This window comes from Protomyctophum parallelum, assembly GCF_964188405.1.
Source record: "Protomyctophum parallelum genome assembly, chromosome: 20".
Lineage (NCBI taxonomy): Eukaryota > Metazoa > Chordata > Actinopteri > Myctophiformes > Myctophidae > Protomyctophum > Protomyctophum parallelum.
Genome location: NC_139718.1, coordinates 22,250,401 through 22,277,780, shown reverse-complemented (window position 1 = coordinate 22,277,780; position 27,380 = coordinate 22,250,401). Strand labels below are relative to the sequence as shown.

The following is a 27,380-nucleotide window of genomic DNA, read 5'->3' as shown; positions in this document are numbered from 1 at the left end:
TAGAGCACCGAAGTCTGACGTCACTTTCAGTAGAGGGCGCCAGTACACAGGTATTCTTTTTATTTGCATTGTAATCCCCATAGGGCGATTTTAGGTCGCTTCATATAAGAACTGTGTTTGAAAAATTAACCGATCCCGGCCTTTCTGTCAGGGGGGTGGCCCTGATGATGATGTCTATTCATATTTGATACAGCCAGTTTCTGGAGAAAATGGAATTAATTTGTCCGCAAAAGCCTTGAAACTACATATGAAAGCAATGTCGGTGCTAATATACGTCACTCCCAGCTGTCAACACATTGCGTTCCTGAGATTCCTCGTTGACGTAAGCTCAGCTGGCAGTGACTCGACTCCTACTAACCACGAAACATTAAATATCAATATAAAAAATAAACGTAATTAACATTTCAGTTTATGTTGTGCGACGGGCAGCTGCAGTTACCCGCCAACCCGGAGATGTAGTCTCTGGGTTGTTTGACTCGTTTCTAACGCTTATTTTGTTACTCTTTGGGTATATTTGTAGTTGTACATTTCCACCTTCAGTCGATGCTTCATATCCATACGAGTGAAAAGGCCGGGAAGATTGGTTTATTTTTCAAACACAGTTCTTATATGAGGCGATCTAAAATCCCCCTATGGGGATTACAATGCAAATAAAAAGTACATGAACCTGGGGACTGGCACCCTCTACTACTGACAGTGATGTCAGGACTGCGGTGCTCTATTAGGAAAGGCATTGGGGCCATAGTAATTGTTTGGGTTCATCCTCCAGGGAGCATGAATGTGCTCAGCAAGTTTCATGGATCTCCACCCATAAAAATGTACTCAAGTTTTCAAAGTATATCATTTTGGAATCAAAGTGTTGGGCCGACTGACCTTGCCGTTAGAACCCACCACTAGGGGACATTACAAAATAATTATTCAAATGGCTGCTAGTTCATCTGAATTAATCTACTCGCATGATCCTCAGCACCAGCATGAAAGTCAACGTGAGGACTGTTAAACATGCAGCGGCTGGAGCAGCTGTGCAACTGACCTCTCTACTCAGACAGTAGGGGTTGGGGTTGTGTAGTGTGGACAAGTCTGCCTGAGGTATGAGGTAACAGCAAGCTAACATGTGGTGCACGGTAATGACTAGTGTGTCTGCCTGCAGGCTGTGGCCTCATCTGTCTTCTCCACAGTTAAGTAGGACTTATATGCAAGTTATGAATGGAAAAGGGACTGGGTGACTGTATAATGTCCATACAATGCACTTTGCAATTCACCCTGCATGCATGGTGGCTGCATGCATGGTGGCTGGGTGTTGTGGGTGACAGACCTATAAATGCTGCATAGTAGCAGCTTGTCTCCCAATCAAATTGTCAAATTCCAGTTATGCTTCAAAATGGTATGAAGTAGTATGTCATGACGGAGATTTTTCCATATCAATATATTATATTGTGTCTTATATAAGAAAAGAGGTACTGAGAGAAAATGTCTTCTTAGTGAGCATTTTGCATACTTATTCATGTGTGTAAAGTAAAATATATCACAGACTAGAAATCTAATTGAGCATTTTGTCTAGTTTTTTAATAAAAAGTACTATTGGTTACAAAAGGTGTTTCACAAAATCAAATATATCATTGTTCTCCAGATTTTCCGTGTGTGAATTATTTGTGGCTCCAGTAGAAAACAAATAAAAAATTACTGACTCTACAGTCATGGACTTTCTCTCCCTCTGCAACGGACAGTTTCAGGTACATGAGCCTCCCAAAGCCGATACTCTTCATGAGGCAGAGATGGAAGACTATGGTTCCTGCTCATCTGCGCTGTCTTCTCCATCGCTGTCGCTGTCTCTGCCGGGGTGCTCTGGCATCTTGGCGTGCTCCTCCGTCTCCTCTGGGGGCTCCGCCTTCTCTGCCGTGTCCTCCCCCGGGGTTTGCTCCATGTTCTCCTGGGGTGGAGCCGCCAACTCCATCTTCTCTTGGGGTGGAGCCGCCATCTCCATCTTCTCCTGGGGTGGAGCCGCCATCTCCATCTTCTCCTGGGGTGGAGCCGCCATCTCCATCTTCTCCTGGTGTGGAGCTGCCAACGCCGTGGCCACCTCGGGGGTTTGCGCCGTCTCCGGCGCCAAGCTCTTCGCCTCGCCTTCCTGGTTCTCCTGCTCCATGGGGGTGTCCTGGTCTGGTGTGGAGATGGTCGTCACTTCCTTTACAACCGTCTTGGTTTGTTGTGGGGGTGGAGCAAGCTTCTGCTGTTGCTGTAGGCAGGGGGATAAAGATGATTGTTATATAATCCTTTCCCCTCATGTTTCTTGATATTTTTCAGCTTATTGTAATTTGTGTATTTCCACTTGAAAACATTCTATGTTGAAGCCAACTGTGTTGAGATTACATCTAGTCTAGTGTCAAAACATGGCATCCCTTCTGGTATATAACATTCATGTCTCTCTAGATGGAAACGTTAAAAGCAGCAGGGCAGGAGTTCAAACTCATTTGAGCTGCTGCGTTAGGCTTGTGGCCTGGTAAGTCTCCACATTCACAACTAAAACAGTGCTCTAACACATGACCTATTTCTAGCGCTGCATTAAAGTTTAAAGTAAAAAAAAATAACTAGGGAGAGAGACTGCTTTAAGAGCTGCACCATGCAGGGCAAACTGTAAGACGACGCATGATTTGCAGCGATGTGTCTTTTAAGTGTTATATATAAAGTGTATAAATTAATTATGAATAATTAAAATAATAATAATAATTATTACAATGTTTACGTTGTGGCTCTGCAGAAGGCTAGCCATCTATAAGTTTGATTTGAATATTATTTGAAGGCTGTCTGCTTTTTACCTGTCTGTACTGCTGGGTCTGGGTCTGGATCATGCGCATGTACATATTGTACACCAAGTTGGCCATCTCAGGCATGTTCTTTATGACCTGGTTGGGTTGATTAGAAGCTTCTCTCTGCATAGAGGAACAAGAAGAAGAGTTAGTTAGTGCAAGATGGTTAAAGATTGTACCCAGAAGAGGGATGCTGGGGGCCTGCACCACTACCTACCTTGTTATCACAAATACTCAAATGTGTTACTGTACATTCTTGTTAACTATTGATCTGCGGGGACAATGTACAGGGAAATAATGCTGAAATCGTTCACCAGGCGCCTTGTTAAATAAAAACACATCTCCTGTTGGCTGTCTCCGAAGATCAATGGTCACGCTACATCAAAAGAAGTGGTTGCACAGTTGTGTGGTTTGATGAATTAGTATGCAGGGGGAGAGGCCACAGAGAACACATTGAGGAGGGAGGGGAAGAGTACAGTATATTCACTCAACTGGACCGTTGCATCCTAGCGAGGTAATAGGTTGAAATCACAGCGGCCTGTTGGGCAGCAAGTGGATGTGAGCACAATGAGGGCTGCAGCGTTGTAAAGCTAATCCGTCTGTGCTTTTATCGCTGTAAAACTATCACAGACGGAGCATCTCAAAGTGCTTCCCCAAACCCCATTTTGCAGTAATAGATGTTTTACAGTCTGTCCAGCACAGTTGCTGTAAATGTATAAAGCTGCATGCAGAGCTGCAACCGGTTACATGTCCACACTGTTAAACAATTTATAATAGCTATGCTCGAGGCAAATGGGAGAAAAAAAGGCTGACTTAAAAACTGCATTAGGGTACAGGCAACAGCAGGAGTTGCCTGGCTCCACATAAGACTTGGCCCAGCAATGGGGGTCACGTGTGCCCAAAACGAGCTGTGTCTCTCAGGAGCCAGTGCTGCAGTGTTAGAGTAAGTGGGGGTAGGGGTGTTTCCACTCAGTGAAACGCACAATGACCAGACAGTGGCCGTTTCGCTCTGGCAGGATTTGGGGGAGCCAGTCTCCATCCAGGGGAGCAGCACAGAACTGCTGACCTTTGGGTGTTAATTATAGCCAGGGCCTGTATAGTTCCCCTGGCTAGCAGACAGCCCCTGCAGAATGCTGTTAACAGACTGGAGGCCCTTGGGCGCTAAAGCCACAGTAAGACTTGTGACCAACGGCTAAGAAGAGAGGCATTCAGAATATAGAGGCAGGATTAGACAGGGAAATGGGGGGAGGTAGGATGAAGTCTTGGACAGCGTTGCAGTAGTAAGGAATATAGGGCTTAAGTGGTGAAAAAAGGATAGGAAATAAGGGTGCTCTGGGAAAACACGTCTGACTGCACGTGCGTGCATCTCTACTCACGGGCTGTTCCTGGTTGAAGTATTCGTGTGGTCTGATGTGCAGCTGTAGAGGTCTGGCTGTGAGCTGGTTGAAAGCGGGGGTGAGCTCAAAGCAGTTCTGGAACAGAGACACTCGGGCGAAGATGTACAGACCCAGCCTGGATCTGGACATGGCTACCACCAGACGCCTCACATCCCTGGGATGAGACAAGAAGAGGGATTGGAAATAAATAACTGGGGGTGGAAACTTGAACTAAAAGGATCAGTTAGGAAGGGGAGTGAAACATATTGGAGTTCAAATGAAATAAACAGTGTAGGAGGTAGAGGTTTAGAGAAGGATAAGCTAGCTATAGTTGAGGGTGGAGATAAAAAAAGGAACAGAGGGCGGGGGAAGAGAAGAGAGAGGACAGATATGTTGACCCAGTCTCCATCCACTAGGTTTAAGGGATTAGCGAATCGAGGGGTCGATTCGACTGTCTGCGGGCAAAGTGTTTAATAAAAGATCGTTTACAGGTTGCTCTTGTGATAGTGAAACGCCACAGCGGCCTACATGCCACATTTAAGCTGCCTGAGAAAAACACACACACACACACACACACACACACACACACACACACACACACACACACACACACACACACACACACACACACACACACACACACAAATTCTAATTTTAACTTTGTTAGAGGACCCTACTAAGATAGGTGCTGCAGCTACAGGGTGTTGAAAGAAAAACAGATTCCACCTCAGGCAGCAACAGTACTGTACTTCAAGCAATGGTGAAAAGTAAAGTGTTTCGATATGTCCAATGTTGTTATTTAGTCAAACCTTTTGTTAATACTTTTAATTGGTAAAATATTTAGAAAACCCACAGACGGACTCCTATTTTGGGCATAACGCTATAGGAGAACATTTTTAAACAAGCCCACAATTGCTCGCTCGCAACATTTTTTGCTACAGTAGTTTTATCATTTGAGACATAAAACTGAGATCTACTCAAGATAAAAGGAGGTGGGTTGTACACTTGAACCTACTCTGCATCATTAATGTCACGTATAACTATATGCAAAAGAATTGCTGTTGCCAAGAAGTGCAGACCTTATCTGGCCAATAAATCATAGAGACAAAAAGAACTTGGTGCAGAGCTTTTCTCTCGGCCAAGGAAACGTGGCAGAGGTTATGATATGAGGAGGAAAGGATCAAACTTTTGGCTTTCTCACAGAGGCCACGCTGATTCAAAACAATCTTCGGTTTTATGTAGAATAATTTGGCTCTCAACTTGGCTCACCCTCAATGCATATGATGAGCACACACATACTCTCACTCACACACACACACTAACGCAGCCAAAAATGCCGAATGCAGAGAGGACATGAGCAGAGCATGAGATTAAGAAGATTAATCTCTGCAATATGTACAGTGTGTGGATGAATTGTGTGTGTGTGTGTGTGTGTGTGTGTGTGTGTGTGTGCGCGTGTGTGTGTGTGTGGGGGGGCTTACGGAAAAGAATGTGCAGGATTTAAGAGTTAGTTAATGTGTGCAGCCAATAGCATCAATACTGCATTGTAAATCTCAAGCTGAAGAGGTTGAACGGTACATGCATGAGACTCTAAAGTACATTGACATTGCCACAGAGAAAAACCGCAACAGCGGAGACAACCAATGAGCACGGAGCTTGAGATGAGACAAACCAATGAATCACGAAGCACAGTAGCCGGGGGACACCGCTCGGTTTAGTGACTCCCACCTGAGTTGTTCCATGACACGACAGGGCAAGGTGGTCACATACCCTGTGTGCGTGTGTGACCCCACATGTGAGTGCATCATGTACTGTACATGCCAAAGGATGTTGGAATCTGTGTGTGTGTTTGTGTGTGTGTGTGTGTGTGTGTGTGTGTGTGTGTGTGTGTGTGTGTGTGTGTGTGTGTGTGTGTGTGTGTGTGTGTGTGTGTGTGTGTGTGTGTGTGTGTGTGTGTGTGTGTGTGTGTGTGTGTGTGTGTGTGTGTGTGTGTGTGTGTGTGTGTGTGTGTGCGCGCGTGGGGGGGTAGAACTTGCAGCAGTAATGTTTTTCCCTGTCAGATCCAGGGTTAGCTTGTTCTTATGGTCAGCAGCATCCCCTGTGGTTGTCACGGCAGCAGGTTGCCATGGGGAGGGGGGGTTGAATGGGTGCGAGGTGGAATCTATGCCAGAGTGATCCCAGCATGGGGTAAAATCCAAGAGACAGCAAAGAACCTCCCATGAATCACTGCTCTTAACAAGCCATTCACTCAACCATTCAGAAGCAGCACAAGACATGAATGAATTCCAATGATTAATTGTAATTTCTAAAAAGGGTAGTCCCAATACTTGATTCTGATTACTGGTTGGTTACGGTCACGTGACCGGTGTAAATTCCACCGATAACCCACTCCTTCAATCACTGGGGCTACCTGCCGAGCAAAACAAGGAAGTGATGTGGCTCGCTCTGGTGGCGCAAAGCGTAGCTACTTTTGTGAATTAAATCGTTTTATTAGGTTAATATTGCTATATGTTTGTAACCGTTTTAGAAAAGCAATAAGCCACTCGAGGCCCCAGCTTACCGGGTATTTTACACTGGCTGGGCCTCGGGTCTGCCTACGCCCCCAGCCAGTGTAAAATACCCGGTAACCTGAGACCTCTCGTGGCTTATTGCTTAAGTTGTCTACAGGTATTTCATATTTATTAATAAAATATCTCATACTCAAAAATACAACAATTTGTTAAGATGCAAACATTTTACAATGCATTCATCACCAATGAGAACTACTTTCATGGTGTAAGCAGGGGGAGGCAGTGTCTCTTGCACTCTTCAGTGGATAACTATAGTGTTAGCACGTATTATGGTGGGAGTGCTTCCTAAACCCATCCCTCCTAGTGTGTGGCCAGAGAATGAAATTACAACATTAAATGAAAGATAGCAGAAAGGAAAGCAGGCTGGGTTACCGCCAATAAGATAAACTACCACTCTCAATGGCCCTACTGCACTTCTCACAGGCAATGCCATCAATTTCCTGGCTTTATTTGTGAGATGAGGTCGGGGATAAAATAAATAAATAAACAAAATGGAGTCTTCAATGTTTTCTCTGCCGGCTTTCATCTACACCCTTCGCTATAAGGGAAATGGGTGCGCGTATGCCAGCATAAAAATAATAGAAGGATTACTTATTTGCTACTTATATGATGTTGTGCACTACTAATTCTACAAGCCTGATAATATGTTGCACTACAACGCATTGTAAGCCTGTAGATTGGCTATTTTCAGTGTGAAACCGTAAAGTATGAATCAGGAATTAGGCTCCATTTGCAGACTTTCCAATGTGAGTCCAGGTGAGTGTGTTGGCGGTTCGAGGGGTTGATAGAGGCTGTAAGGCGCAAGTTTCCACTTGGAGTCACTATACGGTACATCAGACCAATGTGGTGCACATTAGCAGCTTAAGTGCTGAAGGCAGAGTTTGCCTCAGTGGTCTGGCATTAGGACATAAACTCATCAGCTAAACTAAAATGAAAGGCTTTTTGACTAGACACTGTATGTCAATTCATGGTTATAAAGAGTAAACAAATAGACAAGAAATCAAAATATCAAGAGGAGAAGCAAGGAAGGAAAGGAGAACTATGGGACACAGGATGAAAAGACATCAAACCTACTGTACCATTGCACAGTGGTGAACCAACATGTCACTTAAAGCCTGCAAGAGACCGCTCTTATGAATTGCCTTTGATCAGTCTGTTCGTTATTCTCACCCCAATCATCAGCACAATGGCTTCTCTTAACCCGACACACACAAAAAACTTCCAAAAGACTCATTCTGCACTCTGCCGCAGTCCCAAAAGCTGCCTTTATCCCCCGTCTGTAAAATTAAGCAGAGCTTAAGAGAGCAAGAACTAGAACCTTTTTGTGTGTGCCAACGTTGTATGCTAAAAAAGGAAAACAAGAAAAATACCTCCCTTGAGAATTGTTGTCTCTAGATAGCTAAAGTCATCTAAGGAGTGTCCTTTTCCCCCAATGATGTTATTCTTTTGATTAAAGTAGCGTAGTTCCTTCATGTGAAGTGTGTGTATTTTGGGACAGGGGGAATGGGTTTACTGCTTACCTCAGGTGTCCCACTGCTTTCGTGCGGACCAGTGAGAGGATGATGTAGTCATTCTGCTGACCCTGGAACCTGTCCACTGTTGTCACCTAAGCACACAGACATGACAATGAAGAAGCATGCACGTACAGTAATGCATAAAGATACTGCTGCTAAGCAATGCCAGTCAGAATGATGTTGATGTTTTCTACTGAGTAATCGAGCACATGCATTTTTGTGTGTAGTGGCAGGTGGGCGGGGGGGGGGGGGGGGGGGGGGTGGATTTAGCAGAGTCGTTAGAGAGCTTTCTATCCCAAATTCGGAGAAAATCTGAATTTTTGTTTCGTTTTTTATACCACGAAGATGAACGAGTTTTTGTTGTCATTTCCGTTATCGCTGTGGGCCATATGTATAGCTGGGTGGCGTTAATGCGGCTTAGGGGGTATTCTTTCACCGCTCACAGCTTACCTGAGGCCCCAGGTCTGAGGGGCCAAAGCACCTGGGTGCTGCACCGCCTCACTAGGAGACTATTTCAGTGTGATGGAAGAATTGCGGGAAAAGCTGCTAGCTATCGTTTTATTTTCTTCCTCAGTGCAAAAGGAAACTTGTGTCAGCCCATTTGCTTTCATTCCCTGGTAATCCTCTGTCCTCTTGAGAAGTGTGCTTATTCCACAGCCCGCTTCAGAAGAGTAAAAGATCTGTGTTGAGAGTGAGAGCCTTGCATAATAAGTGCCGACATACTGCTCGTGTGCTTGCGATTAGCTGGAATGCCCAAGAAGCCAATAAGCCACGTAAAAACGGAACATGCAACAGATACTGTATGCTAGTTTTTCCTCTGTGTGTGGCATTCATATCACCATACAATTATAGGCCATGAGCAGTATGTACTGAAAATTAAGTGACTGGCTGCATACTCAATGTCCCAACCTATCTTAGCTAACAAAACAACAGTTGTACTAAAAATACACATTGGAAGAGAAGAAAAGTGATATCCCCCTTCTCTCCAGTGAATATAGCCTATACAAGCCATCAATCAATGCAGTGGTAAACATAAGTATTGGCCATATGAAGGACATCTGGAGAAGTCCTCTGTTTTCCTCTACCAGTCCATACTGGATCAATAGGACAGCAGCTGGTATCACGAGGCCACACTGCCCCAGGACCACAGCAACTAGCCCACCAACCAACAGCTTTAAATAAATCATCCCACTGATTAAATGCAACATTCAGCAACTCTGGGACCTCTTGCCAAACCCCTTGAAGCCCCCTTAGGGCCAATAGGAAGGGTGTGCATGTGATGGTGTCTGTGTGTGTAGTGCCATAGATGGGGTTGAAACAAGGAAGTGGACCAATATTTATTTGCGTCTCCCTGTTGCTACGTAGAACAGGTGCAGCACTAGAGGCAACAATATGCCAGTTTGTACAATAGCATGAGGCATCGACTTGTCTGTTCTAGTGAAACAGCCACCAAACCCAAGGCTGGGAGGAACACCCACCAAGTTCACCATGTGGCCTCAAATTACCCCCAGAGAAGAGGATGAAGATGCAAACACACACACACACACACACACACACACACACACACACACACACACACACACACACACACACACACACACACACACACACACACACACACACACACACACACACACACACACACACACACACACACACACACACACACACACACACACACACACACGCACACGCACGCACGCACGCACGCACGCAAACCCTGAGGTAGACTGATACAGACACATACACACAAACTATCCAAAGACTGAAGGGGCTAAATATGCCACATGGTTTCAGCCAAAACAACTCCACTTGTTTTCCATTAGACTGTTGTATGGAAGACAGTTATTCTTGGCCCACAGAGAGAGGAGAGACAATGACAGGGAGAGAGAAAGAGAGAACAAGAATGAGTCCCAGATAGAGCGTCTCCCTTGGGAGTATAGCATTTTGCATGCTGTTTAGTTATTTATATGAAATCTTCCAGCAAGTGAATTGCAGAGGTCATGTCATTGTGGCAGGCACATGTCTATACTTACAAATACATGCATAGCACGCAACCACACAGACAGAAAGTCACATAGTCACAAGCATGCAGGTGTGTGTACACACACACAGCACGCGCACACACACAGAAAGTCACATATAATCATACAAGCATGCAGGTGCGTGGCCACACACACACACACACACACACACACACACACACACACACACACACACACACACACACACCTAATAGAAGTCATTTGACTGCGGGGAGAAGAGGACTCATTTCATTTCACCTTCCTACCCTCTTCCTGCTCATTGTCACAACCACAATGACACAGTGTCTCGGCAGATGCCCTCGCCCCTCATAGTTGGAAATGTGGTTGAAAAATTAATCGGTCTCATTCCTCCTCCCTCGTTCACTCCCTGCGACCCCACTATGACTTATTCATGCACATTATGCCGCAAGGAGGCGCAGAAGTCATAGATTGTCGATCGTTCAATTTTTCACGAGGAACTCCTCGAGGGCAGAATGTTGTGGCAGTCTAACGCCTAGTGGCTCTTCGTACCCCACCGCTGGCACCGCCCTCGTCTAGAATAAGGCGTGCCGAGATATGTGCCGCATATGTGTACTGTACGACTAGTTGCAAGTGTGCCCCGGGTTCCATCACTAAATGATGTATGAACTGATTCAACTCTGTTCCGTTGTTTACCAATTTCAAAACAGTCAATGTAATCTAACACTGCTCCTCTTAGAGGGGGACTGCACTGTGGCGGTGAGCTTGTGCATGCGATTCTTCATTGAATAACCTCTTGAAACTGTTTCAACGTAATGAAAACAGAGTGGAATCTAGAAACAGGGTTGTGCGTCTACACCCACAGCTAATCAAAGAATCCAACAAAAACAAAACAAAGGGAATTAAACATGCATTAATGTAAACAGAGTGAAAATTATGTCAGTGTGTGTGCATGTGCAAGCAAACCATGTTTTTTAAGATTCGGCACTCTTCTGGTTTGTCTTGCTTTCTAATTATCTTCTTCTTAGTGTTTCAGTTTGTATGGATGAGACTGTGACCCATATGTATTGGCCTTCCCCTCTCCATGCGAGTAATTACAGCTGTCATGGAGAAGTGGGCTGGCTGCTGACATTCACTGGGTTCTGGCCGTCGTGAAGCGCTGTCAAGATGCACATTGCGGACCGATAGCCAGATATCATGACCTTTCAGCTGCTCAGCATTCCTTCTCATCTCTCCATCTTTCATACCCTTACTTGTCTTATACAAAACAATCTAGCAGCCTCTGCCAGTAATCTAAGCTCTGGACACTTCCAATGAGTGAAAGACGAAGAGATCAAAGCTAGGGAGGAGAGTGAGAGAGTTGAGAAATTCAGGGAAAGCAAAGCAGACAGAATTCAAGACGGATCCTACCGAGTAGTTTAACAATGTCCATGAATTATTTCAAGTTTGACAAGACGTTTTATTCTCAGAAAAGCAGGTACCGTTACCCCAATTTAGGCAAATTTGTTCATGGGGAAGTTTGGGAGGTGTTTGTTCAATCTATTCTTGAAAGTATGAGCACTAGACAAGATGTCTCCAACAGCAGCAGGGGAAAGGGCTGTTTCCCCTGCTGCAATAAGCCAGCTGTGTTTTTTCACCTTTGTTATCCGTTTAGCCTAGGGTGAGTTCCTGTTATTGCTATATGAAGAGTGTATGTCTGAGTGTATTTACAGTCTGATTTGGTCTGGGACTTGGGCCGAGGGTAGCGGTGCTTTCAGATCTGCTGGAACGTTGGAGTGTGCATTTTGAAAAGAACAGTTGTTGCAACTATTCTGCTCCTCTAATGCTTCAAGATGTTCTCCAGTGTTTACACACATTTATGTTGATGCATAGTTCCAGAAATTCCATCTGCTCAATGAAATAGATATCATTTCTTCCAAAGAATTGACCTGGAAAAGATGGATTCCTCTTTCTGGACAGGATCATTGCCTTACACTTGCTCGAAAGCAACCGATCAGGCATCAGCATGCTTTTTTTAATTGCTTTACTTCTTTAACTTTCTTTTCTTCTTTTTTTTCTCTGAAACCTTGATTTTCGATTTTGATCAGTTTGTAAAATAAATACATTGTCTCAAATATGTTGTTTTTATAAAAAAATTAAAACCCCAAATTAATTCCTTTTTTTATTTATATTTACCTTTTTTTAAACTTGTTTATTGCCATTTTAATATCATTTGACAAGCAATTTGTTTCACATTACAAAATATGTCATATTTCTTAACATTTTGGAAAGAATTGCCAATTTAACACTGAGGTGCCCGCAATGTTTAAGTGCCCACTCTTCCTGCACCCTTTTGCAATGTGAAATGCCACCGAATCTGTAATCCTTTTCCATTCTGCATTGAAATATAATGATGCCCCATATCTCCAGCATATTTCCGCGTGCTGAAAATAGCCGATCTACAAGCTCACAACGTGTTGCGGAGGCGACGCATTGTGATCTTGCAGATCAGCTATTTTCAGCATGCAACACGTCGTATGGCGAAGTACAAGTCAGGCTTCACTTTGTTTTTAGCCGAGGTGACGTACACAGACACACATGGCTCCTCGATGCAAAATAAACAGTTAGTGTAAGGGACAGTAGGTCGGGACACGGTATTGATAAGCTATGAGATTTTTCCGGTGGCACGTTATGTTCCAACAACAAGTTTGGGACATGTTCTGTCTGTGTGGATGATAGCCCTGGTACAGTGCGCTAGCGAGACTCGTTAACACATTAGCGATACTCAGGGCTACGTGGATGAGTGAGCAGACTGAGCACACAACAGAGAGTTGTGAGCTGCGCGCATCATGGCAGAGACAGATTACATTAATTTGGTGTTGGACTCAGGTTTATTATGCTTTTAGCAGGACTTTTGGCTTTGTGCAGTGCTTTCATGAGCGAGATACGTACCATTAATAGTCCAAATAAATAAATAAAATCGCAAAGTTTGATTTAAATTAGATTAATCGTATACCTAAAAACACAGATGAAGACTTATAGCCAAAACACGTCCTTTCATATGCTGTATTATAAAATGATCTTCATGTGAAGGATGGAGGACAGACACAAAACGTGGAGAAAACAAGTGTGGGTGGAGCACAACGTGGCCTGAAGGAGGATGGCCCAGCATTATGCTTCAGGGGAGAATGGAGCTCTGAGATTACACCTACACTCAATTTGACACACAGGTTCTCTGTGTCACTCTCTCATACATACACACAAAGTACACACACAACAGACAGACAATTGCACATGCCCAGTTAACTGCATACACACAAATACATCTTAAACATTAGAATATTGTATAGAATTGTAAATCACAATCTAGCAGTGTTACACATTGTTTTTCAAAGTGACCTTCGGAAGACTGGACTGAACCAGACACCTACTGTAGGAAACCACACAAGGCAATGGCAAACATTTACACATTGACACTGTTGAGCTAAAAGCTATGTCTGTAAAAAGGTGTTTGCTGCGTTCAAATACTGACAGCAGTTACACTATATACATGTACAGTATAATATCTAGTTGATGTGTCCAAGGTATGTGCTCTGCAATGTTAGTTTGTATTAATATGTCACACTACGCTTAACCACACAAAACTCCTAGTTTACACATTTACAAAGAAATTCCCTAGTGAGTATACAACAGAGGATAGGATAGTTGACATCAACACAAGCAACACCCCCCCCCAAGCCTTAGCCAGTTCGGTTGCGTACATAGCTCTGGTCTAAGTACAGTCTTACTGCTGTACAGGCGCACACGCGTGCAGGTGCAAATTTAAGTTAGACACACAAGGCCTGTGAGAATTGAGAGCTGCGAACGTCTCTCTTGACAGAGTCGATGAAATAGCGGGTTTGTTGTTAAGGCTAAGAGATTGCAGAAGACATCTGGAGATGTGAAGAGCCAGTGTGTGTTATGCATATGTTAACTACAGCAGCATTTCTGCATGCTACATACTGTATGAAGTAAGAACATGTCTGGTGGGAATAGAGATGCCTTACTGACAGACGAGAACAAATGTTTGACGTCACTCTCAGGAGGTGCACAGGCTGTGTGTGTGTGTGTGGTCGGTTTCATTTCACTGTGCTGAAGCAAGTGGATTTATGTCTGTCATAAGAGTACCTTATGCAGGAACTATGAAGATAACATGAAAAATAAAATATATGGGTAAGGGTTAGTTTGGTTTCCAAGTCAATAAGGTATACATGCGTACGTCTCGAAATGTCACGTCCAATGGTGTAAACAGGAACCAACATGTTTTGAGCTTAGGAGCATGGCCCAGTGTGCAGACTTTATTCTTCTTTGCAGATTCTAACCTCAGCCAGCACCTGGTTTTTAGTGAGTGGATGTGTGTACTTTATTGTGTTTCTTTAATAATGTATACAGATACCTGTAATTTTTTAAAATATCCTATCTTACGTTATCACTGCCCCCACTTTCCATTGTTAGGTTTATCTGTACATTATCACACGTCAGTAGCTACCAGGTCCATAACACACTTCAGCGTTGCACAGCGCTATTGACATTGCCCACCATTTCTGCGATATTTATTGTCTTTGCCCCACACTGGACCGCTCCAGAAAGCAACGCCATTAGCTGATCACGTGACACAGTGCAATGCATGTTGGGTTACAGGTGCATGATGGGAAACCGATTTATTTATTTTTAATATAAATTAGCTTTTATTTTTATTCCTAGACAATTCTACTATTTTTACATCCAGACAGCTTTGGCGTGTTGCTGTCCAGAATCGACTTGTCCTTACCTTATTGGGCTGTCCGAAGAAGGGGTTCCCAGCACAGCGCTGGTTGATGACATCTCTGATCAGGTGCTTCTGTCCATTGTAAGTGGTGAGGATGCTGATGCGGTCAGCAGGGTAACCCAGCAGACGCATGTACATGAACAGAGCCACAGAGTACTCCGCCTCACCCAGGTTCTACACAGGGGGAGAGTGGAAGAGGATAGAAAAGTGGGCAATCTTTCAAAAAATCAGTTGGACAAAAGAAAATTGACTTCATGTACGGTAATGTCATCGTTTCCGAGTGGAGGGGGTCCACTGCTATTGTACCCTACTGGCTCACCTGCCGTCAGTGTTCGGATTAAAGCATTACAATGTGACGCATTAGTCAAAACTACTTTTAGTGGCAACTAGTGACCTAAATAATGACTCTTCAATTCCAAAACACTGTTATTTAATGACATTTAAATTACTTGTTACTTTATGTGGATGTAGCCGACAACATCAGAGGATTAGAGGTTTATTATAATGAATGAATTGTATATTTATAGCGCTTTTCCAAGCGCTCAAAGCGCTTTACAATGGTTCATTCATTCATAGATTGGGAGGTGAAGCGGCGAACAGTCGACGCCAGTGTCCTCACTTCCCACATTCACACACCAATGTTGGCGAGCTCACACCGACCAACTCATTGGAGGCAATGTAGGGTTCAGTGTCTTGCCCAAGGACACTTCGACATGTAGACAGGAGGAGCTGGGATTCGAACCGTCGACCCACGGATCATTGGACGACCTGCTCTACCTCCTGATCCACCTTCTCCTCACACTATCCCGCATTAATATTGAAACAAACACGCCAACCAATACAATAGTACTACAGTAGTTACTTATATAATGCAGTAACTATAAAAGTAACTAAGTCACTTTGAGAGTAGTAACTATAACACTGCCAGTGAGAGGCCCAATTCGGGAAGATGTAGCACCTCAATCCTACTCCTTCTGTTCAACAGCCCCCACTCACAGGCGCTGCTCCAGCCCATAGGAGTCACTAGCGTAGCTACAAAGGTCACTCTGCTCGCCTGTGTTCCCTGAACACAGCCAGATGTCTTCGTAAACTGAAAGTATGCTTTGGAAAATGGTCAGCAGTAACGTTGCAAATAGAGTGAGTAGCGAATAGAGTGGCAAAGTGAGTGTAACGTTGTTTAATGAAATCAGTCTTTTCTGTTTGGCTGTATGGGCTGTCAAGGCCAGAAAGTCGTTTTTGCCACTCCGTAGTCCGTACGCGTTCCCGCATAACTTCCGGGTATGATGTCATGCGCATACCCTCTATTGCTTGGCCTACGTCTGTAACAGGGACCCAGTCACCTGTCTCCTACTGTAAGTGTGTGAGCAATGCACAGCTCAGTTTAGAGAATCACATACTAGCAGACAATTACTCAAATATACAAGTCACTATTGACTGCACACATCTGTGGTTGCCTAATCCCTTTTGAACACCATCCGCCTCTCATTGTATCTTCCTACCTTACAGACAGACGAGACAAGCACGCACGCTCTCAGACAGACAGAAGCTCACTCCGACATTCACTGACTGTCACTCACGGTTTGACTTCTCAGCCAGATGAAAGCCCTCTCTCATTCATGCATGAGTAGCCATCTGATTTGGGTTGGAATTAATTACCTTACACAAAGCACAGCAATAGCACTAGCTAGCTATCATTTAGGACAATGTCCTGTCCTTGGTTCCCTGCATAAAAGCAAAGGAAAGGAGACAATGGGAGATTTTGTTGTAGTGAATTAGATATTAATCATCTAATAAAAAAAGGATAATCAACTTTTGGGGCGTGACAAATTGTTGGATCTTAAAAACAAGTTTCATCATTCAGTCCTCTGGCAGAACGCTATTATGTTATCCCTATAATCCAATTTACATTTTAATTAGCAAAGATGAATTTAATCAAAATGTAATCAGTTTGGCTCACTGCCTACTCTTTCCATTATAAACAAAGATCTTTGTCTTTGAATTAAGTAAACATAGTGGCACCCAATAATTGAAAAGTAAACTGACAAAATGTTATTCATCTGAAACAGAACATGACTATACAATAAAATATGATGAAATTAGTTCTTAATCAGTCACAAGCATGACAAGTAGGCTAGTTCCATCCATCCATCTTCAACCACTTATCCGTAGTCCGGTCGCAGGGGCAACAGGTCCACCAGAGAGCTCCAGACTTCCTATATAGTGGAGATATAAACCCTCCAACTCATCCTTGGTCTGTCCATAGGGACGTGCATCGCACGCATGCAAGTACAAATTAATTAACACTTTTATGCCCTGGGAAAACACACTGACGGGAAATGCACGATTCCATAGTTACTGAAAACAACTACTGTACAGTACTCAAGTCAATGCACTATACTGTAGTTACTGTTTAGTAGCTAGTTGACTGCCTGTGACCCATCCAGGGCTCTGGGCTACTACAACAGGACATGTTTTAATAGGTGACCACGTTTGAATAACAAAAAAGGTCAAGCACATTCATATTTCAGTTCCAATCAAATGGGATGCAAAGAAACACCACTCTAAACACACCAACCTCTAACCGTTTTTCTTTTTTTTAACCAAAGCCTCCTGGCCCTGCAGGGTGATGTACCCCCCCAAACACGACCACAAAAAAAAGGCCAACAGTATGCATTATTCACTTAATTTTAATTAAGCAGAGACCGCAGCCTCTCAATTTTGTGCTATTGAAGTCATTCATGGGGCTTGGGTCATAGATCTCTATCCAGCCACATCAGAGTCAAAACATCAAAACCCTAAGGCAGCCTTTGTTCCACTGGCCCTCTAGCCGGCCTGGGAGATATTGAGCATAATCAATAACAATGAGGATCACCAGCACTCTGTTACTGCATACCAACAGAAATGTTTTGTCAGTGCTTGGAATGCCTTAGACGTGTGCTCTTAAGGTTACGGTTGGCTCGGAGGGAAAAGCCATACACTTAATTCTGTATGCAAATACATGAGAAGGAGGGACACTAAGAGTGTCACACTGCAGTTTATAGTATACAAGAAATACATGGCAGAGAACCACATGTCATATGCGTGCGTGCGTGCGTGTGTCGTAGCCCCCGCTGTACAAGCTGTCGTCTCTCGAATTTTGCAGAATTTAAAATATATTTGAATATTATTGTATATGTTGGATAATAAATGGTGCGCATAGTATATGGAACAGGGCATTCGTCGGAGTCGTCGACCATTGTTAAGAAAAGGTTAGGTAAAGTGAACTAATATTTATTTCATGTTTTCTCAGAGTTTATGCAAGTATTACGGATTAGAGTGCCCGAATATATTGCCTGGGTTACAACAATGCTCTCAAACATAAAATAAAGACGTGTAACCTACCAGTACAGTAATCCTGTTATTGTTTTAGCAGTGCGAGGCGAGCGTCATAATAAATACAGCTTGTAAAGTGACGGAATGCTCGAGCATGGACAGTCCATGCGGGAACCCCTTTTGGTGTTTTAAGCACTATGTTATACTTTAGCTGTTGAAAAATAGCAGATCTACAAGCTACGAGCTTGTATTTCTATTTTAGAAAAATCATGAAAATGTGGCGCAAATCTTTGAATATATATATTCTTTCACAGCAATATTTTTTAACTCTTATCTTTGCTTCTGGAAGGTCCTTGACATGAATATGGTTGAGCACCACTGACATGGAAACATAGGTTTTTCAGAAAACTGATTTAGAAGCAATTCATTATTTTAAATCAGGTCTAAAAAAATAAAAATAAAAATACAAAGGATATGACTGATTGTTTCAAACTCGTAGGATTAACCACTTAATCCTCAACCTCTTATGTCTGGCACTGAAGACCGCCATCGCACACAGAATTTACTTTATTAAACATTGCCTGGTAGCCACGACCACTAATCAAATATATATTTGATTTCCCCCCAAAATTCGACAAATATTCGATATATATATATTTATTCCCCGGCACTAGTTGGCACCTTCCAGTTGTGCTCTTCTTGTTTGTGTTTAGTATAAATGTGATCTAATGGCCCTAGGGCACTGTTCCCCAAACAGTGGACACATTTCTGTGGGTCCCTCTATTTTTTTGTTTCCTACATTTAGTTTTAAATTATTATTATTTCAAAACGTTTTCAAAAAACATTCCCAAGAACATTTTCATGAATTAAATAAACAAAACAATATTTATTTTCAGAAAAATCTAAGAAATTCCATAATTATAAAACAAATGTTTAACAAGAACAATAGCCGATCTACAAGCGTGAGCTATTAAATCAGCTATTTCCATGAATCTTAGACTATAACCTTGCGTCACCAGGATTTTCCAAACAGCGGTAGAAAGTTGACTCGGGAGCATAAGGATAACAAGGATTCGTCAGTGATGTCACTGACTGTGGTTATATAACAGCTTAGAGTCCTTGCTACCTCTGTGTTGCATAGCATAACAGTATGTGGCATGACTGTATGATCATATCCTTGGTATTTATGTGAGTTGCGAGCAGCAGTGTAACAACAACAGCTGTAGATTATTTTGTCACGCTCATGCTAATGAAACAGAAAGGGGATTATTATTTCATTCATCTTTCATGTTGACATTCAAGTATAACTATCAGAAGATAACCCCGGTAAAGTAATGTGTTACTTACACTGCAAGTTTAACTAAACTTTTCCACCTGTATAAAGTCATTTCTGAAAAAGACATGGGCCTAAACCATTTTTTAATCATACTATATACATACCATTTTAGATCAATGATATAATATAATATTATATATAATATTATAATATGTTGTGATATAATAATATAGCAGTGGGTAGCCTACTTCCGTCATTCATTGGTTAGAACTGTCTTCTGTGTTTTGGTAAGATGATGCGAGACAAGACAACGCACCGCGCCCACGTAAAGGTTTCTACTGTGCCACTGAGTAAAATCAACGACAGTATTTGCTCCACTATGCAATTTATGATGCAGTCATTACAGTGAGTTAATGCTGTTTACAATGCAGCAGGCACACAGAACATAATAACCCCTGCACCCGAGGAAAGCAATTTTCTAACTATAGGAGAGGTGGATTAAGGGAAACATTTTCGCATTTTTATGAGCCATTTGATATCCATGGGGAGGCACTAGCAATGTGCCATAGTGGGGTGAGACTTGACTTAAAATGTGCTTTAGCAAATGAGCCAAACAGGGACATTGCTGCTGGCTGTCACTTGGTTGCTGGTGCTCAATGAAGAGCCTTTGGGTGCGGAGTAAGAGAATGACCGTGTGTGCGGAGTGTATAATGTGTGTGTATGTCCACGGTGGGGGTCGGAGCAGTGTTTGTACAGCTGTGACAGACATTCACCATGCACTAGACACATTGCTTCTCTAGTGTCCAATTTACTCCCCCCGATTCCTTATTATGTCGGGGGTGAGTGTGTGAGTGATGTGCCCAGTTCCCCTGAGGTGCCTGAAAATGGCAACAGGCAAATGGAGAAAGAGTTTCATGTGACTTAGTGCCTCGAGTGACACACATGGTTCGCATTTAAGAACAATAAGCAGCTTCATCCGCATGCCCACGTGTATGTTGGCAGAGTAACAGTAATAGTCTGCATCTCACACACACACACACACACACACACACACACACACACACACACACACACACACACACACACACACACACACACACACACACACACACACACACACACACACACACACACACACACACACACACACACACACACACACACACACACACACACACACACACACACACACACACCAGTGCCTGAAAGGTACTTTGTCAGTCAATATTAAGTTCAAACTTCTCCATTTCAATATTGTCATTAACATTTTCTTATTGGTTTATATATCTTTGTTGTCATACACCTCATTTTGACATAGGCATTACACTATTAATTATAATAATTATAATAAAACCTAGCACTGTGGTAAAGTCATCAGCATCCATAAAAGTACCATAAAAGTCTGGTACCCGACCCTAGTGTGCATAGACACAGACACAAACACAATGTTGAAAGTCCCAGGCCCAGCAATTTAATGAAAGACAATATGGAAGGACAAACCCATTAGTTTGTGCTGTGCTGTGATTTTAGCTGAATATTGTGTGTACTGTAGGTAGACTGTCTACAAGAGTATGGACTATTGACCTGGCAGAATAAAGTATCTGTATGTGCATGCAGACTTACTGACTCCCCATTTTCCTCCGTAGTCTGAAAACTCACCTCTTCAGACTCCATCTTAGCCCGTAGCACTTGCACTAGCCTCAACGACCTTACAGGCACGTATGCAAAGGCTCAATTTATGTAGACATCTATGTATTTGATGTATTACCATGTGTTGTTCTTGCTTACTGTAAAACTCTCTGGATTAAGAGCATCTGCTAAATGCCTAAATTGTGTGTGTGTGTGTGTGTGTGTGTGTGTGTGTGTATTATTGACCTGGTAGAAGTAAGGGTTGGGCTCAGATTCTCCAACCCCATTGAAGTCCTCCACATTGACGAGCTGGAAGTCAAAGGTCAGGCCGGGGTTGGGCACTTGAAACTGTGGCAGAAGCTGGACATGGGGCAGGTTCCCCAGCTGCTTGTAGCGCCAGTTATACAGGTTACACAGGCTGGTGGGAGAGAGATGAAAACATTATTACTTCTATCGTCAAAACCCCCTTACAGTACATGACCATTCGTTTTAATATTTTGCACTGGCTAGGTTGGTGCATAGATAACAGAAACATAATATCAAAATGTTTACACACTATAAAATATATCAGAGCTCGACAAATACATCAGGCCGATATTAGCATTTTTTGACCAGTAGTCAAGGATGAGACTCCCAGCTCAGACCAGTAGTCAAGGATGAGACTCCCAGCACAGACGGATACTTGGATAGGGATGAAAGGGAAGGTTTGTTGGGTGAAAGTTACCTACAGTAGCTTATGTCACCCAGGTGACAAATTACATTGTTGGTATTCAAATCTAGAGTCTCAGCGTGGCAGTCAGAAGGAATTCAATAGTAATATTCTGTGTTTTCTGTTTTGACAAACATAGGTAATATTTATCCTGTGCGTATAGGGCATTATTCCTCCCTAATTGATTGGCAGTATTTGACGTATTCAGTGACATGATTTTTGTATATATTAAATAACATTTTACATTAATGTTGTCAACTAATTTTAGAAATGAACTATAAAATGCATGCATTGCATATGTAAAATAGATGGATGAAAAAAAAATATATAAAAAACATAAAGGTCATTTGACCTTTTGCTTTGTTTCCGGAATGCTAATATAGACATTTTTCATTGTATTGTACAGTATGTTTTGTTTGCTGGACCTAAAGAATGCTCACTGTCCCTGCAGTGTTCGGTAATGGGCATCATAATAAAAGGCAACAATAATATACATAGAGTAGCAGAGGTAAACAATCTAGGATGGCCATTACTTATGCAATACAGTTAATTAAGGATTCATTCCATAGCTATGGTCTATTAGTCAAATAATTGTCTCCACCAGGCCGAAGGCATGTGGGGAGAGTATGTTTTGCACTCCGTCCGTCCGTGTGTCCGTCCGTCCGTTTGTGTGTCCGTCCGTCCGTTTGTGTGTCCGTCCGTGTGTCCGTGAACAGCTAATCTCGGCCACCGTTAACCCGGTCGATGCCATATTTTTCACACACACTCCCTCGATGCCAACGATGAACCTCTGCCCCAAACTTTCCAGAACGGCCTGTTATAGCGCCACCAGGAGGCCGCTTTGTGCAAAACAAGTTTTTGCACAGTACACCTACAGATTTTGTCCAAACATCACGCAAATTGGTACACAGTCTCTCTAGAGCCATTCAACGAAACGGGTCTTTCAGATTTATCAGACTCCACCCTGATTGGTTAAGATTGGCTTCCAAAGTTCACAGGAGTGCTCAGTTTCAAACAAAATGCTGCAAATCATGAACACATCGCGTGATTTCCGTGAAATTGTGCACCCACATTCCCACTAGGCCGAGGACGAAATGCCACATGAACAATTTCAACTCAGCCTCAAGGTGGCGCTATAACTGGCCGAAAAGTGTTTTTACCTCTAACTGCACGGATCTGTGGATAACCTGGTGGAGACCTGTGCCCGGAAGGGCACTTTTTCTAGTTACCACTGTGTCCATGTGCATTAGCAGTTAATTATTTAATGGTACTGAGAGGTTAGATACAGTAGTGTGTGTATCTCTTTCTGCAGGACGTGATTGCTATTATGATGAGAAATCTGCCTCCATACATAATTTGTAACATCATTAAACGGTTATCAATGAATTTACAGAATCCATATACCGGTAGACTCTGCTGTCCAAACTTTCTTGACATTCTTGTTCAATGTTAAGCAATGTGACACACCTTGCGCGGGCTCTGCCCTGGGCGTCCAGATCAACCGGGGGCACGCCTAGGCGTACAAATCGAGTGAAAAGGGACTGCTCCATGTTAGAGTACTTCTGGAAGGCCATGTTCTTGATTACAGGAGGCAGCTGGTGGTGGTCTCCAATCATGATCCAGCGCTTCAGCCTGCTGTAGCCGTCCTCTGGGTTCTATACAGTGGGAAGTGGTGGGGGAAGAAGAGTGGTTACGTTAAGAACAGAAACTAGTGAAACAACCACAGGATATTAATCTTCGTTGTGGGTCTGGAATTAACTTAGATCAAGAATAAGTATTAAACGGAATGTTGGATCGGCGTGGGACATGCAGAGCTACCAACCTGCACACATTTTGTGTACCAACCACGCAATTCTAGGTGTCTATACGCCTAGAATTGCGTGGTTGGTACACAAAATGTGTGCAGGTTGGCAGCTCTGGACATGTCATTAAGATCATCATTTTAGTTATGTGAGTCAAACATCACTGCTATATTGTGGTATTGGTATAAACCAACACCAAATGTGTCCATCAGAGAAAGAGGCTAAACTTCAACCTCTTTCTCTGCAAAGAACATTAATAGATGAACCACTGCTGGGAAAGGTCTCTGGTTAAACGGGGCTCTTGTTCCCACAAAGATGATACAGTCATTGTGCTGGTAGGGGGTCCATGTTCTCTACAGCTGCTGGTTTGCAGCTGATTGCCGTCGCTGAAGATGTCGGCTTGAACAAACTATTGGCATTCTTAGAACATGACTACAACATCGCATGCCAGTATGGATGTATTTTCCCCATAGCGGTTAAATGTTTAAGCCTTTCGAAATCAGGGAGTTAAATGTTAAGGAAAATGTTGATTTGTCATACCCCTACTGTAATTAATGTTCCATTGCAACCTCGTCCTTTTCATTGTCGGTCTACCCTCCTCTCACTTGTAATTCACTTTCAGCTGCACTGCTTGGGTGGTTTTAACAGGCAGGAAGAAATATCTTACTGGCTTGCATTTTAAACACCTTTCGCCTGCCAACGAGAGGCTTCATATAACATCTGTTTTTCATGCTGCCACCTACCCTTACTCTCAGCCCATGTCTTTTTTATCATGCTAATCAGGTTGTGAACTGCTGTCATGTCAGATTGCAGGATGGCTGCAGAGAGGGCTGCAGCAGCCAGCAGGTACACCTGAGCAAAACGTGTGGCTAAAAATATTTAAAGCAGTTGAAAAAATAGGCTATTATACATCATAGTGATATACTACTCAATGTAGTATAAAGTATAAGCTCTCTGACTTAAGGCCTAACCTGGTTGCTCGGATGGCCTTTACACACCATCTGGTCGGGTCCCCGACTCCCCGCAACAAACTCCCAGGCCATCAAGGCAGCTGTGTTTCAAATTTAACTTCATTTCCTGCAATATGACATTATCATACTGTGGACCCGAGGGTTGCACGCTTAGCTGTATCATGAGCTGTGCCTAGTGTTACAGGAAGCAGTGAAGCATGAATACACTGTACAGTATTTCACTCATGACTGCTCTCCGCTGCTGCTACTAATTAGACAAGGTTTAATTGAAGCTTGACCCCAGACAAACCTGATATGCCAATGCTCATAACTCTGGAAGTGATTCAATCACTGATAAAGGAAGGGTTCAATAAGAGGGAGGGGGAATAAGATGTTGCGTTATGATGTTATATCTTAGTATACAGCTCTGACTGTGGCTCCCAGAAGAAATAAAAAGAAAGATGGAGACCAGAGAAACTCTGACAAGGTAGTCGGACAGGGTGCTGTGTCCAATGGTCTTATCTGACATTAGTGCCATCTCAAACAATTAGGTATAAGTTTCAAACACAAGACCCATTACTCTGTATAGATGGCTTCATCTAAGAGCTTTCATGTTGCTAGGATAAGCCAAAAAAAAGCCAAAACCCTCATCCATATCCAGTAGTTTAGCTAACAATTGAAGGGTTGAAGCCCATAAGACAATTTCTCAACTATCTTTGTTTTTTCTTTTTTTTCCTTAAGTCTGAACATTAACCACTCAACATTACTAGCCGAGCTCAAAACTGACAGAAAGGGCTTTATTATATCCATTTAACAGAAAAGAAAGTTCAACTGGATTGCCAGATTGACACCATCTATGCCAACAAAACAGCAAGAGTGAGGCACGGTAGGAACTAGGAAATATGTCAAATGTTGCGCAATAACATGATATTTCATGCAAATGCAAACTGTACAGTAGTTATGACAGTTGCGTGGGTGGATGTCTGGACAGGCATGCTGTAGGTGTTGTCCATGGTGAGGTTTGGTAGGAGAAGACGAACAAAGGCGCACGTATAAACGGTGGTGTGCGACTTTAATTAGTGTGGCAAGATGTAATTAGTGTGGGGAGATAGATTTTAAGGTGCCGTTCACCTGCAGCAGTAGAGGGATGAAGGTCTCTATCTCCAGGATCTGAGCTGCTTCTTCCATCAGGATGTTGTCATACTGATGAAAACAAAAATAATACAGGATGAACCAGGTTCTTAAAGTATAGCTCTGCTGTCGGGCAGAAACCACCTAAGAACAAAATATTGAAAACCTGAAATAAATTGTTAGCTGGTTTCTGCCGGACAGCGATGATATGTTAAAGGTAGTGAGTGATATTCTTTGGTTAAAACATTAAGTATTTTGTTAAAAGGTTAAAACTCTATATTCTGATAGTAATACTTTCTATAATGTGTTCAGTATCTGGATTCTCCCAATCTCTCCAGTGCTTTAATAAACAGAAAATACATTTTCAGGTGGGTTGAAAATTGCATCCAATCAGGTGAGTGTCCATTTATCAGCTTCATTGTTCCAGTTCCAAATTTGTTTTGCATTTTCTGTTTATTAAAGAGAGGTAGAGATGGGGAGACCCCTGTTACTGAATAGCATCAGTCTCAGAATATAGAGCTATTGAACACTAATATTAAACAAAAAACAAGTGTGCATTCATGAGTCAAAATAGAGAAACTCACCTTGAACCCAAGTTCCACCAGATCATGGCGTTTTAAAGCGGCATGTGTACAGGTCATGGCGATTATTTTGGCTTCCTTGACCAGTAGGTACTTGGAGCGGTCCAGCCCACTTCTCAGCAGCTCAAAGGCCCTGAACTCCTGACAGGGAAGACAGACAGAGGAAAAAGCATCTGGAGTCAATCACTGTGTTGATGGACAAGAAAGTCACAGAGGGTAGGTATTGGTAATCTCATTATGAATTTGACTGAAATCAAAGATTTCAGGATAACTCTAATCTCACATTTGTTAGTTTGTAAAGTAATCAAGTTAATAGTTTGTTTGTTGAAGTGTTTTGTTTTTTGGGGGTCTTTACATTAATATTATAGCAACTTCACATCACCAGAAATGTATTACATTGCAAGTCATGCAAATGGAGCACACACGTGCACTCATTCTCATCTCAGGTGAGATGCTGATGTACGTATTGCTCAAAAGTGTAAACTGAATGTTGAACTTTAATTTTCATGTACACAGCTCTAAGTGAACTGGAATTCAATGTTGATATAGCTCTAATCTGATTCATGGCTTTAATGTTAAAAATGCATTCAAGTTAATCTCATTAACTGTCTTAATAGGTGCTGTTCTTGTATACCCATAGGGGTTTTGCTAATGCTCAGATTTTTGCTTAGCATGCTGCTTCGACAAAATTCAGAGAACAACTCCCAGCACGTGGAGCATTTAATGCCAAGTTGTACTGTATACCATTTGTTGCAATAAATGGTGAACCTACTTTGACGTGAGTCACGTGAGTGTCTCCTGAGTAAATGGATGCTTTTTGACGAGAAGACCCAGTAATTATATCGCAAAACATAAAGACTAATTTATACGCCATAGCACAATGGTGTCCCTTTTGCCATGTTGTTTCTGCTGAACTCAGTTAAAAAACACAGAA

General features: G+C 42.7%; 1 protein-coding gene across 2 annotated transcripts in view; it reads right to left on the bottom strand.

Moving 5' to 3' along the window:
- Nucleotides 1–1,550: 1,550 nt before the first annotated feature.
- Nucleotides 1,551–27,380, bottom strand: part of aqr (aquarius intron-binding spliceosomal factor) — an 87,076-nt gene continuing 61,246 nt past the window's right edge. Inside the window, exons 28-37 of one of the 2 annotated variants that reach the window (XM_083792701.1) lie at nt 26,450–26,587; nt 25,866–25,937; nt 23,450–23,637; nt 21,520–21,691; nt 15,060–15,230; nt 8,274–8,359; nt 4,184–4,358; nt 2,817–2,930; nt 2,081–2,236; nt 1,551–2,020 (exon numbers count right to left, since the gene is read on the bottom strand). In XM_083792701.1, the coding sequence (XP_083648827.1) occupies nt 1,784–2,020; nt 2,081–2,236; nt 2,817–2,930; nt 4,184–4,358; nt 8,274–8,359; nt 15,060–15,230; nt 21,520–21,691; nt 23,450–23,637; nt 25,866–25,937; nt 26,450–26,587 (1,509 nt within the window). In that variant the 3' untranslated portion in view covers nt 1,551–1,783. Of the gene's footprint in view, nt 2,237–2,816; nt 2,931–4,183; nt 4,359–8,273; nt 8,360–15,059; nt 15,231–21,519; nt 21,692–23,449; nt 23,638–25,865; nt 25,938–26,449; nt 26,588–27,380 lie in introns of both variants that reach the window. The other variant, XM_083792700.1, reaches the window with a different exon arrangement.